The sequence below is a fragment of the Suncus etruscus genome, chromosome 1 (assembly GCF_024139225.1).
Source record: "Suncus etruscus isolate mSunEtr1 chromosome 1, mSunEtr1.pri.cur, whole genome shotgun sequence".
Classification (NCBI taxonomy): Eukaryota; Metazoa; Chordata; class Mammalia; order Eulipotyphla; family Soricidae; genus Suncus; species Suncus etruscus.
This window is the reverse complement of record NC_064848.1, coordinates 161867793-161886124: the sequence shown is the minus strand read 5'-3', so window position 1 is coordinate 161886124 and position 18332 is coordinate 161867793. Positions and strand designations below refer to the sequence as shown.

At 48.5% G+C, this 18332-nt stretch overlaps 1 protein-coding gene across 1 annotated transcript in view; it reads right to left on the bottom strand.

Annotated features, from left to right (window-relative positions):
* The window catches only part of ASIC2 (acid sensing ion channel subunit 2), a 299911-nt gene extending 283337 nt beyond the window's left edge, over positions 1-16574 (bottom strand). Inside the window, 1 exon segment of the mRNA XM_049772780.1 lies at positions 15797-16574. Coding sequence (XP_049628737.1) covers positions 15797-16516 — 720 coding nt within the window. The 5' untranslated portion in view covers positions 16517-16574.
* Positions 16575-18332: the final 1758 nt, after the last annotated feature.

The window sequence follows — 18332 nt, the reverse complement described above, 5'->3', positions numbered from 1 at the left end:
TGGTGCAGAGTAGATACAGACAACAATAGCGAGACTCAGGGAACAGCAGGGCTATACCCAGCAGCGTGCTGAAGAACTGTACCCCAGGTCTGTAACTGGTGATGCTCAGGACTATGTGGTATTGAGGAGTGAACTGGAATCAATTGCACACAAGGCATTTTCCCTTATTCCTGTACTACCTCTCTGCCTCTCACCCCTATGCTAACTTTAAGCAAGATGGACTCTCAGAATAAAGAGATGAAATGGCTGGCCCAGTATTTCAGCACTAACCAGGAGAGGAAATGAGAGGTGTGGTCTGCTGCCTGGATACAGGATATATAGGGCAAGGGAATGAGTGACTCACAGTGAAGCCACTTTGATATACATAGAGCTAGCACAACAGTACGTGGCCTAGAATACACTCAGTAAGCATGAATGGATCTAAGAATCAGAGAGTGAATGAAAGAATAAGCAAGAAAAGGACTGAGTGAAATAAAAATCTAGGGTATGAAAAAGTGAATTGCTGCAGGCAATTCTAACCAATGGCTTTGGGTCAACAAAAATACAGTTTCCAGCCACTTTACCTAGAACTTCCCTGATATTGGCAAAACTTTCTTAAATTGAAGGCTTCCCCCACACCTACATAGCAAAACACCACCCAAAGACAAAAACAGATTATTGTGATCAAGCAAGAAGCTTTTCTTCCTGGCTTACACCTTTCACACACAACCAGCTGCCAGCCTCACTCACGCAGGAGAGGGGGACAAATGGCTGGTGTCCCTCAGTCTGTGGAAAACTCAGTTTTGTAGAAATGTGTTTCGGTGGTCATTTTTCCCTACACATAGCCTATTTGAAGAACTGGGCATTTCAGTATCATATAGAAAGAGGAGAGAATTATCTTTAACAGAGTCATAGCAGCAGCAGCAGCAGTCTGCAATCCCTCCTAGAAGCTGTAGCTTTGCCTTGCAGGGCAATAACCAGAATCAGGTGGCCACACCTGGCGTTCTGTGTAGCAAGGATGAGTGTAGCCCTGAAGATCACAACTGCTTTCAATGTGGAGAGGCATTAGTTGCATGATGGCATTGGCTTCACTGAGGAGGGAGCTGGTCAGAAATACTGAGTAAGTGACATCACCTGAATCGCAACCTTTATTTCAGCAACATCCCCCAGGTGGCCCTTGTATACCTAAAAACTACTTAAGTTTGAGTCCAAGATAGTACCATAAATAAGGTGCTTGCTTTGAACACAGCTAACCTGGGTTTGATCCCTGTTATTGCATATGTTCCACCAACTACCACCAAAGTGACCTCTGAGAACAGAGCCAGGAGTAAGCCCTGAACATAGTCAGGTGTGGTCCAACAAACAAAAAAACTACTGAAATTACAGGAGTTACTGCCTGCCTCACAAGCTAGGATCCTCCAAGCCAATCAACCAACTTTCCAAGTGGGTTGCAAAAGTCCCTCAGGGGACTCAGTCTCTCAATCTAGAAGTGATGGTGACACAGATTTGCACAAGGGCACAGAGTTGGTCTTGCAGCAGTACTGCATCCGCACTGCTGGTAGAAGAACAAGGAACAGTGTATGAGTTAGAATGAACCTGGTTCTAGTGCTATCTAGTGACCTTGGGGAAGGTTAAATCCCCCTGTGGGGCTAAGCTGTCCTGCTAGTCAAATGGGCACACATATTTTTGCTGTGATGAGGCTGTGTCTCTCTAAAGTGAGAATCAAACTGCAAAACACACAGCCAGGCAAAGGGACCTGTGTTCAGAGTGGGCAGCTACAGATCCAACTGAACATATCAGCAGCTGAGTAAGAAAAATCCATCAGGATGTCAAAGGTGCAAGCCCTTGCCCTCCAGAAGATTCATCAGCAAAGGATTGGGGCACTAATTAGTCAAGATAGAGCACTCCAAGAGAAGGGCCTGGCCCCTTAGCCTCACCCATCTGCCCTACACAGGGACCTGCAAATGATTCTAAGGCTTGGATTCTGTTTTATTTTTTTTTCTTCCCTCGCTCACTTGGAGCTATTATTTTTTTGCAAGGGGAGTTCAGCTTAGGTATGCAAGGTCATGTGACATTAGCCTTTCAAAGGTCGCTATTTCCAGAACTGCTAAAATCACATCATTCTCTCCCATTGTGAATGTGTGAGGGAGGCAGTGACGTTTTGGAAGAAGGCAGATGGAATCTCAGTGTGTAGATTAGGAGCTGTGAGCTACTGAGGCTGCATTTCCAGCACTGAGAGTCAGGAGGCAGAATCCCCCAGGTTCCAGAGCTTTAATAAGGATGGGCCTGTGCTGGGAAGGCTTTCCTCATCCCTGGATTCTCCCTTTCATCTTCCAGAATTCAGAGTGCATGTCACATCCTCAGAGAATCGATCCTTTCCCTTCTCTGGTCTTTGAGCATCCCTCTGCCTCCAACATTCTCCATTCTCTTTCTGTTTGGGTTTTCCTACCCACATTTGTGGCATGTATAAATATCAGAGAAGGCACTGTTCTCTGTTTATCTGTATTGTATCTGTGTGTCCCTCTCCCCAAATATAGAATGATTTCCTAAAATCCTCTATCATGAGGAGCTGTGTGTTAAAAAATGAATAGTTGTATCTCTCCTTCATTCTAATGTGGGTTGGGACAAGGGGTTTTAAAACAAGTCTTCCCAGGGAATGGATAGATTTACAGGTTTTAAAGTACTTGCTTTATATACAGGAGACTCCAGTTCAATTCTTAGCACTTCAGAGTCAACTGATGTCTGCTGAATTCAGTCTCAAAGGTCACCCCCATCTCTACCAGGGTGACCCAAGTGATCCTCATGCCACAGCACCAAATCCTCAAGCTCTAAGCCCAGTTGACCCAGTTTCCAGATGGGCTCCTGGGAGCTCCTCCACCACTACCAATAACAACAACAAAAAAAATAACAGAGGCTAAAGAGAAGTACAATGAATAGGATGCTTGCTTTGAACGTAGCCAACCTGGGTTCAATCTCAGCATCCCCTATGGTCTATGTACTTTCAGGAGTACAGAGCCAGGTTGGCAAAAAAAATCTGGTCAAAAATTAGCCAAAATATATATATTTTAAAGTAACTATAAAATAAATCCTCCCAATGTGTCTGACAGAGCTCCAGAAAGTGGGTTCAGGAAGAAAGTCTTAATCCACTCTCCCCCTAGCCCAAACTCCAGTATAGCATTTCTCAACTGGACTCACCACCATTCTTCTCAGAGGGGATTTATAAGCAAATGAGCCTGCTTACATTTGGAAGATCCTGGCCCTTTTTCTGTTTTGGCAATTCCTACCTCTCAGGCATGATGTTGGGTAGCCAGGGAAAGGAGCCTAGCAAGACTGGGGATGGGAAAAGGGGTTTTGGTGAGGGCAGGGATAGAGTATGCAGAACACTGCGAAGTCCAGCAGAGAAATCAAGGTAAAGTTGGCCTGGGTGGTCTGAAGGATAGAATTTGACTTTCCTGACACGTTAGCTGAAGTAGGGATTGGAAACAGAAGGTTCTCCAACAAGCTACCTCAAAAAGCACTCTCACTCTATGTGTCTGGCTCACTACAAGTTCTATGAATACTTAGTTTCACACACAAAAAATGTCAAAGCCCAGAAAAATGGTGGGTTCATAGTGAGAAGCAAGGCTCAGGGTCGGGGATATGGTTCCAGCGACTCAGCACATGCTTTGCATTTATGAAGCTCTGAGTTTGATCCTGGGCCTTGTTGCCCATCCCTCTTCCTGCTTGATAATTTATGGACAGGTATGGCTCTGGTGGTATCTGCAAATAAAGGAAGGCTCTTCTGCCTCTAGTTCCCTCCTTAGAGCAGCATGTTTTTTTTTTTTTTTTTTTTTTCCGGGGCACCATTCAGCATGCTCTGTGCATATGGAAACAACAGCCCTGCAGAACAGAGGCTTATGACAGTAAAAGGCTCAGGGCTCAGGGGAAGGAGACAGCCTGAGCTAAGGTATGAAAACTGGGAAATTCCTGAAAAGAAGATAAGCAGCTCCTAAGTGACTTCCTTTAGTTTTGACTCTGGGTGAGAAATGTACAACGAACCCCAGAGGGACAGGATGGGATATCTTCCCACTGAGTCACTGGCTAGCGACGATTGGTGGAGCTTGGGATGGGACAGGGGCAGGAAGGACAGAAGTAAGGTTACTGGGGGACAAAGGTCAGTAGAAAGAGCATATTCTAAAGGTAATCTGTTACCAGCAGGAGACACAGGTCCTCATCCCTGCTGCCCCCATTGACCTTGCCAGCCTTGTTTTCATCTATAAAATGGGTTTACACTACTGTGACTAAGAGGACTGTCCAGAAGGTGCAAGAAACAAATGGGAGGCATAGGTGGCTTCCTCTCTCTTGTTTGTCCATGTCCTGACTCTGGGGTTCAACTATCATACCCACAAAGGAGGAGAACTTCTGCAGAAAGCTGGACTAGTGCTGGCACTATCTGTGCTGAGACAAAGCTCATTGATGCCTTCTCCCTACTCTCAGAGCCTCTGCATTCAGTGCCAAAGCATCAGCAGGGCACCAGTCTAAAGAGCCAGCATGTTATTTTATACCTTGAGCATCACTCCCAACACACACAAGTACACATGTGCCCGAGTACTCACAAGATATGCACACCTACAGTCTGCTGTTCCTGCCCCTTTCTTTCCTTCCTCACATCATCTGCTTTTCAATGATAGCAAAGGGACATGTCCCTGGCTTTTCCCAAGGCAGGGTCAAGGAAGACTGGCACCTGAGATCTCCTTCAATGCTTCTACCCCCAAATCCTGGAGACTGCATTTTCAAAAGGATGTGGAAAAATGCAGCCTTGTTTCCCTGGCTGTTTAAAATACTTGACGCTCATCGAATATTCAACAACAAAAAAAGGCTCTCACTCCATGTACTGTCAAAAATGTAATGTAATTATAGCGATGTTAAATATCCCCAGCTGTTCTGAGATATTTGAATCTTAAATCAAGCCTGCCTGCTCATACCCCAGGGTTGCAGCTGGAGAGCCACACTGAGCACCATACAAATGCAGAACTGGGGAAGTTCTAGGGAGAACCTAGAGCAGCAGTCTACATTCCTTCTCTCCAGGCTATCACCTCCACTCCATGCAATAGGGAGGAGACCCCACAAGCACAGCAGCAGCTCAGTTGCATTATGGGAGAGGGCCATGCTTCTCAGGGGGCACAGTGGACAGGTATATTATCAGCACCTGTCTGGACAATGTATGCCCCCATGCAGGAAGCATCAAGAGATAGCGCAGAATAAACGGTAATAAAGTGAATAAACACGCGTCTCACTCCAGAGCCTTTGAGGGGCTCCTATAAATCAAATCCTTGCCATAATTTGCTCTGTGAGACCGTGCTGAGAAGCAGACTCAAACCTCATCTGCTTTCCCGAGCAGCAGGCTGAGATTTATGGATGCGAGTGCATGGTGGATGCCCGTGCTGTTTCAAAGTGGGAAAATAATTTTCATTGGGAGGGGTTCCAAGACAAGATTAAACCCTTCACTTTCCGAGATCAGAGCATCGACAACTTTCAAATCAGATACGCCGTCACAATCAGAAGGGGATGGCTGGCATACACATTCGGGGGAGAGACGAAAAATCAGGCATTGCTGCAAGTAGAACCTGTGTCAATTTCAAGTTTTCATGAGATTTTTTTGACTTTCCTAGTGACCTTGAGTAACTCAATCTCCCTCTTAGATGTGAAGGGGGCCAAAAATGGCTCTGACCTCCCTGGTGTGATAGACAACTGCATGGGGCTTTCAGTTAAAATTGTGACAATATATATAAGGCCACTATTCTTTCTGGATTCAAAAGTGATTCTTGGAAGAAGAGTGAAGAGTCACCTTTTACTAATGAGGATGAAAACATTCATCTGTCGAGCACCGCTGCCCCTGTATGTTGACATTTTGGAGGGTAGAACCATTTTCTATATTTTTACTCAACTTTCATCTACCAGGATGGTCAGACCATTGTTGAGTCTTAACAAAATAATTTGGAGGTTTTTATGGCTCAATTAGCATATTTCTTTAAGTCTCATGACTATTCTATATGGAAGGAATGTTCGCTATTTACAAATAAGGAAACAAGGGGGCCGGAGAGATAGCATGGAGGTAAGGCGTTTGCCTTTCATGCAGGAGGTCATCGGTTCAAATCCCGGCATCCCATATGGTCCCCCGTGCCAGCCAGGAGCAATTTCTGAGCCTGGAGCCAGGAATAACCCCTGAGCACTGCTGGGTGTGACCCAAAAACCACAAAAAAAAAAAAAAAAAAAAACAAATAAGGAAACAAGGGGCCGGAGAGATAGCATGGAGGTAAGGCATTTGCCTTGCATGCAGAAGGTTGGTGGTTTGAATCACGGCATCCCATATGGTCCCCTGAGCCTGCCAGGAGCGATTTCTGAGCATAGAGCTCACCTGAGCGCTGCCCGGTGTGACCCAAAACCCAAAAGAACAAACAAAACAAAACAAAACAAAAATAAGGAAAAAGAATCACCATGAAGGTGAGCAAATCTCTAGCTGCCACCTGGTTCATAATTAGAAGAGCTGGGATTTGAACTTGAGGCTGTCTTACTCCTAAAGCCACAATGTTCTGTGTCATTCCTCCACGCCCTCCAACAAACTCATGGTGCAAATTCTCAAACTTGTATGAATAGAATTATGGATAAAATATTCCCCTGTGGGCTATTTTCTTAACCTATATGCTGCACTTTTTTTTGTTTTGTTTTTGGGTCACATCCGGCAGTGCTCAGGGGTTACTCCTGGTTCTGCACTCAGAAATTGCCCCTGGCAGGCTCTGGGGACCATATGGGATGCCAGGATTTGAACCACTCTCCATCCTGGCTGGGCTGCATGCAAGGCAAATGCCTTACTACTGTGTTATCTCTCCAACCCCTATGCTGCACTTTTATAGATCATTTTATTTTCTTGGTTTTGGGGAAAGATCTTAATTCAGACTCTCCAATCTGGTGCACTATATGAATTGGAGTGTGTGGTAAAAATTGTCCTGTGCCACCAGCAAAACTTGTGTTAGTTTCCCCCTTGCTACTCAATACCACAGATAAATGAGTGGATAATCTGGGAGTCTGGGAGGCTAAAAACAAGATGTCAGCCAGGCTGCATTCCTCTGAGCTCCAAGAAAGAATGTTTCCTTGCCCTCTTCAGCTTCTGATAGCTACTCTCTATCCCAGACTTGATGTCTTCTTGCCCTTCTTTAAATCTATCAATGGGACATGACTGATAGAGTTCTTTTTCTACTCAGAACCTCAAGGACTCAAAGCCTAGCCTTTCCAAGAGCAGTTCAGAAAAACAACACTGTCCACATCTCCCAGAAGCTTGTTATAAATGCAGATCCCAGGTCTGAGTAATAGAACAGCCAGTAAAGGCACTAACTGAGCATGCAGCTAACCTGGGTTTAATCCCCAGCACTATATATGGTTACCCAAACTCTGACAGGAGAGATCCCTAAGCACAGAGCCAGGGGTAAACCTTAGTACTGCTGGATGTGGTCCTATGTGTATATATATATATATATATATATATATATATATATATATATATATATATATATATATATATATATATATTCACCCACTTGCAGCTTGTTGGAGAGCCCTGAAAATAACCTGTCTGGGAAGAAAGATCAGTGTCTGGGAAGACAAAGCAGGAACCGAACACTTCTTAGCGGCCAGTTCAGCACACATTCTTTTCCACAAGGCACTCTCAAGCAAGTTTCTCTTTCCCCAGTAAACTTTTCTGGAACAGATAAAGTTCCTCACAAGACCCACCCTGACTAGGAACAGAGAAGCCCTGACTTGGAATTCTGCTATTTTCTGCTGCCTAGCTGGTAACCATAGGCACAGCACTTTTCGCTCTGAAGTTAGCTGGGCATCAGAAGACACAGTATCATCCTTCACATCAGATAAAATGAGATGTGGCTGCCCTGTTGAGGTATATCAGGAAGGCTTCATCCATTAGAAATGTAGTTTTTATTTGACCACAGACTGGCTCTGATCATTTTAGAGAGAACTATGATTTAGAGCAAAGGAAAAGGCCATTAAACCTAAATATCCTGTGTCCTGCCTCCCACTCTGAACAAATGCTGAACCCCTTTGCCCTTCGATTTCTTTCTCAAAATCAGGGAGTCAAAGACTGCTTTCCTCTAGGCTGTTGGGATGAAATGGAAGGAGGAATGCAAAAATACTGACAGAGGAAGAGCTCAATTAAAGGGTGTAGAATCAGAGGAAACAATTTACTGAGCAAATTAATAGTATAAACAACAGTGTCTGGGGAGATATTTGATATGCTCAGAATAACAAACTTCCCTGGGACCTAAGGGGCCTCTATTTGTTTTTACCAACAATTCATGTTCCTATTATGCATGAGTCATCTTTTTGTTAGCACTGGCCCAGCTAAAGCTCAATTTGGCAACATTTCCATAGCCAGGACCTCAAGTCACCAATGTCCTTGAAAGAGTGGAAATGGTCAAGAGAGGAGGGCTGGAAGGTCCAGCTCAAGACATGAAGTTCACCATAAAGAGTGATGAGTGCAGTTAGAGAAATAACTACACTGAGAACTATCCTAACAATGTGAATGAATGAGGGAAGTAGAAAGCCTGTCTAGAGTACAGGTGAGGGTGGGGTGGAGAGGAGGGAGATCTGGGACATTGGTGATGGAAATGTTGCACTGGTGAAGGGGGCAATGTTCTTTACATGACTGAAACCCAACTACAGTCATATTTATAATCAAAATGTTTAAATAAAGATGTGAAAAAAGAGAGTGGAAATAGTCGTTGAGTTCAGCTTACAGGTGAGTTAAGCTTTTCCATGTATCTGAAGAGGTTCTCCTCCATAGACCCACTTCCTGCCAGCTGCCAAAAAAGTCAGAGGATTGCATATGTGTCTAGGAAAAAAACTCCCTTTTTCAGGGTTGCAGGCCTGGGAACCCAAGATAACTTCTGGGGTGTGAGACTGTATGGGGAGGACCTTGCATTGAGAGCAACTTGAATGATTGCAAGGGATGCTTTCTAGGGAGACAAGACTTGGTTCTCACCTGCACCTCCAAATATTGGCAGATGCTGACTCAGGAAGATCACAGGCTTTGCAACCAGATCCACCTTAATTCAAATCTCAATTCTGCTGTCTCCTAGCTGAAAGTGTCTGCCTGACCTTCAGTTTCCTTATCTGTAGAATGGGTTCCACAATACCAATCAGATTCTGGTAGAACTGATGAAACCAATTACATATCATGTGCTCCCTTTTCATCCTAGGCCATGGTGACCTGACTCTACTCCCTGTCTGAGGAACAGAACATATGATTCCAAGAAAGTGCTGACTTCTACCGGGGCCTTAAGTATCACGAAGTAGATTTCAGTCAAATCTGTGACCCCATTGGTACATAGTAGGTGCTTGGTATGCACAGGTAGATTGAAACTCTGACTAGATGATCCAAGGAAATGAGCAGATAATCAGGGCCACTAATGCAGCTGGTTATTCCTTTGGCTCTTCTCAACTGAGCATTGACATGACATCTGATTGATGCTGTCATGATGGTTCAGTTTGGCCCACACAGTCACTGTCACTATCAGCCAGACAAGGGTCAATTTGGATACCTGCAGCCTGTGCAAAGTTTACATTTGATTCCCTAAACTAATTTCCCTGAAGTCAAATAACAGTTGGAAGTCTTTTCATGTGTCTCGTACAAATGTCTATTTAATCACCATCCTGTCACTAATACTTCAATAACTTGTACATTTCCCACTCTTAATCACTGTTTCGGTTCTGCAAAGAAAAGAAATGGTTGGCCGAAAAACTCAGGCCATCTGCAGTAGTTAAGGCCCAATTTTCCCTGGCTGCTGACTTGGATGGAGGAGTGTGCAGCTAAATCCCATTGGTCATTTGGCTCAAGCCCTTATTTCATAGAGGGAGACTTAGAGACCACTTAGAACTGAACAGGGTAGAATGGAAGCTGGAATGATTTGCCAGGCCCTGCCACCTACGAGTGCTTCTCCTGCCTCAATAGCTGTGGACTCAATTGCATGAACCTATGCATGCAGTCATAAAGAGCAGCAGCATTGTTGCCTAACATGTTAAGGCTGGTGTGTACCACTGGTGGTGCACACTTGGATACAGCTTAATTAACAAAAATTGTAGTGTTGGTGTCAAGCATGTTAATGAAGATGACAGACTCTCTCAAGTTTCAGTTCACCATCTGTTCATGCTCACATCTCTTCTGGCTATTTCAGGGGAAAGGGCCATAGACATGAACAGTCCTGGTCTGGCACATCACAGCTGCCTGCTGTTGGGTGCTACCATCCTTTGCTCCTTGCAAGTAATAATAATGGAAATGGCTCATATTGACTGAGTTCTTACTTGGTGCCAGAAACTGTTCTAAGCACTTTATGTGAATTAGCTCATTTCTTTCTCTTTTTCTCAAAGCAAAAGTATCTTTCTTGCCTCCCTCATAACATCCACCCTGCAACTCCTAGACTGCCTAGACTAGCCCCATTTCAGCAAAATTTTATGATTTTTAAACAATAAGTTCTCGAAATAACTTCTTGTTTTCTATTGCTGGCTCAGTAGCCTGCTGGCTGTTGCAAAGTGTGATAAAAACCAATTACTGCTTTCTTATTTTTTACTACAAATGACAAGTACCAAGTCTGGATTCGGAGTTGACCCTGCATATGGGATAGGAGAACACAGAAGGGAGTAAGAATGAGATGACAGTTTATAGTATGATAGACAGATGAGCGCTCCCACCAATAGTCTAACAGCTAAAAGTGAAAGAAGTCCAGGCATTTTCCACAACAATTAGAAACTTAGTCTGAGGGGCTGCATAGACAGCTCTGGACCAGGGTATATATGTGTCATGCTTGGAGATCTAAATTCAAATTCAGCATTCTATTCTCCAAATATTACCAGGTGTAGCGTTGGTGACTTGCAGCACCACCAAACCTGACCCATACTACATCACTGGGCCCTGCCTTGAATAATCAAGCCCAAAGTGCTGCTAGAAGTATACCCTGAACTTCTTCAGTAATGCTTGAAAGAGCTTTAAAGTTCTTTTTTCTTCACACATGCGCGCGCGCGCACACACACACACACACACACACACACACACACACACACACACACACATCATCCCTCAATGTGAATCCATCTCAGTACCTCCCATCCCACTATTCAGCAACCTTGAACCTTAAATGACTATCAGGGCTGTGAAGCATGTGCTCTTAGTTTCATGCCCTAATACTCTCATTGGCACCTGTTGTCCCCTCACTTCCTCCTCAAGTTTGAAACTCCTCCTACTTATCCTTTAAGACTCCACTCAGATGACACTTCTTCCAGGAAGCCATTAGTGGTCCCCAATCTGATCTAGGCATTCCTGGGATCCCACAAAGCATACACACAAGCTCCTATAATCTGTTCACACATCTTTTCTGCAGACAATGTGAGGGATATTCCAGAAACTGGTATAAGAGCCTAATGTACTGCTAATATTCCATAAGCATTATCTGATTGCATGAGTGATCTAAAAATGAACACATCTCCACCTAAATAAGAGGTCATGAGAAGCAATGATGATTCTATTGAAAACAGTGAATGATTGTGAGCACCGAGTATGAAGATAGGGCCTATTTTTTTTGTCTAGAAGAAAAAAATAGCTCCTAAATACCACCAACCAGTAGTACTGAATACATAGTATCTTTACCCAGATTTGAAGGCTCAGAGAGTGAATGGCTGCCCAAAAAAACTATACATGTTTGCCTGACACTTGTCCTGAACTATGTCTTCTCTGTGACTCTTGTTCTTGTAGTGGAGCCCAGATTCCAGCCTCTCATCATCTCTTCTAAAGCCCCAGAACCCAGAAAGCTTGGCCTCACAGCTCAGCCACCATCTATCCTATTACTGGGAAAGCTATTTTTCTCCAACCCCCAGAAACCAGAAAGAGTCAGAGTGTATCAAAACTGAGGTGTCCTGTTGTCAGGAAAGCCAAATGGAGGACCTGCTGAGTCTGGAGGGTGAGAGATCAATCTAGCCACTGTTGCATCTTGACTGGGCCTGGAAAATCCAACACAACAGACATCTCCCAATAATAATATTCTTTCCCCACGCAGTATTTTTTCAGACCCTGACACTCACGAGATAAAAGTAACAGCCAAATATTGTGACACATCCCCCCAAATCTTTCCTGAATTCCAGTCCTTACCTATTGCAATAGGAACTTGAGAAGCAGAAATGAATGAACAGAGTATTTCGAGGCCCTTCTTCATAAGAAATGCATTCTGGGGTTTTTTGGAGAGATTCAGTCAAGAGTATTAAAAGTGGGTGATCCCGGATGACCTTAATGAAGGCAGTTATTTCCCAGACCTTTGCCAAGACTGACTGCTTGCTGGACTCTGGGCTAAGTGCTGAGGAGAAGAGTAAAAGCAGAGATGGTTCCTGCCTGAGTCTCCAGGGAGGAAGACACAGAACAATGAGGGCAATAACTTACACACATGAGAGGCATGAGCCCTGAAGGAGGCTGCAGAGTCAGGCAAGAGGAAGGCATCTGTGGAAGGTAAATGGTCCTGGAAGAGCTGAGAGAGAAGTACCCCTCAGATGGATGTGAATGGGAAGCAGGAATCTTAGGCACCCAACAGCTACAGGTCACTGAGAATTGGGGTGACGGGTAGAGTGGTCAGAGGAGCAGGTTATGCTCAGTCAACTCACCTATGGGGTTTAATTTACAGTACAACAAAAGGGGAAGCAAGAGACTAGGCCATACCCAGGGTAGGGGCTTGGTAACCTCATTCCCAAGGTCCGGGGAAGGCTTTTAAGAAGCACAGTCACAGACTCTGAATGGGCCTTTACAAACCACCCTGGCTAGATGCAGAGAATGGGTGTGGAGGGCAGGAGTCACCCCCTGCTGGGGGCCCAAAGCTATTAAGGCTATTCCTTTTTTTTTTAATAGGGGCTCACATTCAGCAATGGTGGGAATAGGACAATATGATGCCAGGGTGGAAACCTGGGTGGACCCATGAAGCAAGCCCCCTAGCCCCAGATGATGCCATTTAAGAGCAATACTTTCATCTGAAATAAGTATAGTTGTGAGAGCTTTGAATAAAAACATACATATGCATGCATATATACATACGTGTATATATGTGTTCGAATATGCATACATACGATGCATGTGCACATAGATACAGCTGAATAAAACACACACATCATTAGCATGGTGAGATATATAGTTATAAATAACATATATATATATGTATATGTATTTTTCCTCCACTAGATGGAGTAGGAAACTAAAGAACAGAGAGACTGAGGCACTTGTCCAAGGGCACACAGTACCTGGTTGACTCTGGATGTGAACTGATGGGCATCTGGAATTTTCAGGATCCTGAGCACCCAAACATTCCCATAGAAAATAATGAGGCTAGTGATAGGATGGCAAAATCAGAGAAAAGTGTTCATTAGAATATCAGAGCAAAAGTGCTCTGTCAGAGGGGTTCTCCTGAAATAGCTTCTGCTTTCTACAGGGGAGACTGTAGCCTTCAATTCTGAGTTCTTCGGAACGTCAGGGGCTGGAAACCCTAAGGACAGAGCATCATAGGAACAATGCATCGCTGCCTGCTAGGACCTCTGAGCATGAAGACTGAGCTGGTAGGACAGGGGTGGACAAGGATGTGTCCTATAGGAAGCACCTTATTTTCTACAATCCTCTAAGCACTGGCACAAAACTCAGTATACTCTGTAGAACAACAGAGCCAGGTGGTTCCTGCAGGGGCTGTGTGCCTACAGTAGACACGGCTTAGGCCCCAAATATTCTGCCAAAGCATGCCACCTGGAACCTCGGCAGCTCCACAGTCCTCTCTGCCAACCAGGTTCCTAGGAGGAAAAGGCACAGTAAGGGTGAAGGAGGGGTCCCCAGAGAGGAGAGAGAGGCAGAATCAGAGAAGGTTACATGTGCTTTTTGAGAATTGCATCAGATGTGCTGCAAAGTTAAGACTTTGAACTTGCCTTTAGAGAAAAACATTTTAGTGCCCCATTTTCTCTACTTTAAAGCAGGAATAAAACTCATCACTAGTGAAAGGGTATGAGGAATGTCAAAAGTGAAGGCTGGTTGTTAAAATGCAATATTACACACTTGCAGGATTACATTTGGGGGCTGGCCTGGATGATTCAGAAGTGGTCAGGTCTGGGCTGCTGAAACCTGCCTGTGACTGAGTTTCAATCTCATCCAAGGGCTGCTAATGAGCTATCAGCTGAGGAAGGACAGACAATAAGGGGTCACAAGTTTCATGTCTTCGTCTTTGTGGAAATCAGAATTGCCTTTGAAGTCCTGAGGAACAGGATCTGTTAATAGCATCTTTGATTCAGGACTGGACAGGAGCTACCCTTAGGGGTCCTGCAAAGGCAAGGCTGAATGCCCCAGAAACCAGGGTGTTCAGACGTTTAGCACAGTGAGGAGCACAACAGTGAGACCAGGGTCACCATCCTAGACAAGGGCTCGTCCAGTGAACCAATCAGAGGTTTTGTTTGATGATCCTCAGTGCCAACACCTGTTGGCACCCTTACATCTCCACCTGCATCCCAGAAAAAGCTTTGTCAGAGATGAGACTGTTAGGACTGGAAGGCTGGCAGAGCCTTACAAACACACACACACACACACACACACACACACACACACACACACACACACACACACACACACCACCTTCTCCCTGCGAGCTCCGAACCACCTAAGAGGCATTTCCACACCAACGGTTGGCCAGGCTCTTGCCATGCTGGAGACTGGCACAGGAACTTCTCCTAGGCAGACCACAGAAGGCAGATACCTTCTGTCCGACAGCTGCACTATCCAGACCCACAGCGTGGGGGAACCAGCACAGCAAATGGTTTACAAACCGAGCACGGCTTTCTTTGCCCCATGCTGTTCACATCCTATTCTGTCTGCTGCTTTAACCTTAAAAAGAGACAGCATGCTGCTTCCGCTAGACCAGAAGACATACAGCACTCCTTATGGGGATCCAGGGCCTCATGGGTGCCCACCACTACTCTCAAAACTGATAATGCAGAATATTTTGTTTATTTGTTTTCTGGATCTGGTTATTATTTTGTTTTTTATCAGGGGGAATTTTAGGGGCCACACTTGGCACCACTCAGGGATTACTTCTGGCATGCTCAGGCGATCATCTGGGATGTCAGGGGATCAAACGCTGGTCAGCCACTGTACTATCTATCGCTCTGGCCCCATCAAACGCTCTTTAAAAAGTAGCAAAAGGTGCAGACAGATTGTCTCTTCAAACTGGCTGTAGCAGCTACGGCATCCGTTAACATTCTGGGAGTTTCCTCTAAATCTCAGAGGTAAGAATTGTTTGGAAACTCAAACGGCTGTTGAGGGCCACTGTATCATCCATCTGATGGCACAACATTCCTATTGGTTTCCCCAAAGACAACAAGCCCACGCTTAGGAAGGACTGCGGGAGAGTCCTTCCCTTCCCTTCTCTCCCTCGCAGGTACAAGACTGTAACCAGGAATTCCAGAGCACAGCACCGGAGGCCCTATTCACAGAGGAGGGATCCTCAGGGGGCACAGTTGGAGGTCTGAGCCATGACACTAAGAGGGGCCAGGACAGAGAAGCAAGGGGACACCCCCAGAGAGTCGTGTCCAACTTGGAAGACACGACCCGGAGGAAAAAAAGACTCGGGACTCCTTTGGGCGGCCCTGATACACATCTCGGAGTGATGTCGCGCCACGGGGCTGGTGAAGGAAGCCTGGGAAGGGCCTACCGGCGGCGGGGAGAAGGGGAGCAGCGGGCAAGGGAGGTCTGGCGCCCGGGGAAACTCACGGAAGAGAAGTTGTGCGGGCCGCAGAGCTCGCCGCGGTACTTGCAGGAGAGGAGCATGTCCTCCAGCTGGTGGCCCAGGCGGTCCATGAAGGCGGCGCTGATGCCCTCGAAGTGGCGGGGCGGCAGGAAGAGGCGGAAATCGGCCAGCTTGCGAAACCACTGGCGGCGTGGCTCGTCGCCCCGCAGCAGCTCGCTGACCAGCGGGCGGGCGGTGCGGTTGGGCAGCAGCAGCCCGAGCCAGTGGCCGGCGTAATAGAGGTCCCCCTTGGAGAGGCGCGGGAAGCGCAGCGGGTTATTGTTGCACACGGTGACGGCGGGGAAGGGCAGCTGGCGGCTCCACTCGCGGTGCACCCGCGTGTGCGACGGGAAACTCAGCCAGTACAGCAGGCGGTTCGAGGACCAAGACAGCAGCAAGCCGAGGGACGTGCAGAAGGCCAGCACCCACAGCGCCCGCCGCTGGAACGAGCCCCCCGCCGCCGTGCGCCCTGCGCACATGTGCCGCAACCCGTGCAGTTTAGCGCGGCTCAGGGACGGCCGCCTCCTGCGGGCGACCCCCGGCCCCTGCAGCGCCCGCTCGCCTTCGCTGCCCCGGCCGCCTCCGGGCTGCCCGGCCGCCGCCACCGCCACCGCCGCCGGCGCCGGCTCCTCGCGGGCCATGCGAAAGCGTCCCGGGCCGGGGAGCGCGGCCGCGGGCAGCCGGGCTCCGCGGCTCCGGCTCATTCATTCATTCATTCAGTCCGCGCCTGGCGGCAGCGGCGGCGGCCCCGGCCGGGCGGAGCCGCCATGGGAGTCCGCAGCAGCAGTGGAAGAAGCAGCGGCAGCCGCCGCGCGCAGCCCGCGCCAGGGAAGCGTGCGCCCGAAAGGAGCTCCGGCGGCGCGGCATGCCCACCCGGCGCCGCCGCCGCCGCCTCCGCGAGCGAGCGAGCGAGCTAGCGCCCGCCCGGCCCGCCGAGCCCCCGGCACGGGCCTTTGGCGAGCGTCTCCCGCGCTCTCCGGGACCCCGATCTTTCTGGAGAGCCCCCGAGTCCGGCCACTATCTCGGAGGGGCCCCCGCCGGGGCGCCGCCTCTCCAGTCCCGGTGTCCACCCACCCCCTCTAGTCCTGGACCTTTGGGGGGAAACCCTACACTGAGTCCCCCTCCTCCAAAACCCTCCCCAGCTCTGCCTAACCCCAGTTTGGGCGCTGGTCTCGGGAGAGACACCACTTGGCCAGCCTGCGCGCTTTGGACATCCCGGAGGACACCCCCTTCCCTTCCCCAGCCGGGCTCGGAGCTCAGCGGTGCTGGGACAAGAAGAGAGAACTAGCCAGGGAATTAGCGCCCCCAGAGGCGCACCGGGGATCCCGGCTTGGAGGGTGGGGTGGGTGGGTGGGTGGGTGTGTACTGGGGTGAGTGGTCGCCCCGCTCGCTAGCTCCGGCCCTCCGGGATCCTTCTCCCTGCTTCCCGGGCTGCGCTTGGTGGAGATCTGGGGAAGCTTGCCCCTTCCCCAAGTCCGGCGGCCCCAGGAGATGTGCCCGCACTCGCCGAGCTCCTTTGGGGGGCTCAGGGCATTCTGCCGCAGGCTGCTGCTGGTCTCTGGGTCCCTTCAAAGCTGCTGGCCGGGGCAAGAGTGAGTGTCCAGAGTGTCCCGAAAAGCCCGGCCTGCCTCTTCTTCGTCCTGCCGAGCCCCCAGCTTAGCCTGCAGGACTCCCGGCTCCGCGCGCCCTTCTCCGCTTCAGGCTCCGAACCCGCGGAGGCGGCGGCGGCGCGGGCGGAGCTTCTCTCCCGGCTGCCTGGCCCTCCTGCGAGCCCCAGGCGAACTTGGGCAGCGGCCGCGCTCGACGCCGGCGCCGCTGGGCTCCGAGCACCTGCTCCTCGGCTCGCTCGCTGGCCCCGGGGCTCGGCGAGGGCGGGGCGGCGGCGGCGGCGAGCGCTGTGCGCTCCTGGAGACGCGGTGCTGACGCTCCCGGCTCCTCCTCGCTGCATTTTAATTCCTGGCCACGGTGGCCGCTGCACACCGAGCGAGCGGGAAGCCTGACGCGGGATGGAGTCCGCGCGGGGCGGGAGGAGCGCAGCTTGGATGCGTCCTATTGGGAACGCTGGCGGTGGAGTCGACGCCTAGGCTCCCTGGGGTGCCTGAGTGTCTCCAAGGGTGCCAGCACTTCTGGGGGGCTGCGAGGAGCTGTCAGAGCGACTGTCTGTCGTGTGGTGCTTGAATAAAGTGTTTTGGGGGGTCTTGTGTGTGCACGCGCTGGCGCACCGAATGAGCATTTTGGTCTGTCCTGACACATGGGAGACGAGGGCCAGTAGTTATTTCCGAGTAACTTAGTATCTGCTAGGGTACGTGTGCGTTGTGTGTGCGTTCTCAGGTGAGTCTGGGGAATTTCATGAATGGTGCATAGATTGGGATATGTGCAAGGACATCAAACTGTCTACAGACTGTGTGGGGTGCGTGGAGGGGATTTGGATGGGTGCTACACTGTGTAGCGTGTCTGTTGATGTGCTAGGAGCAATCACCAACCCCTGGTAGTTGGTGTGAAGCAGGACAGCCCTGCAGC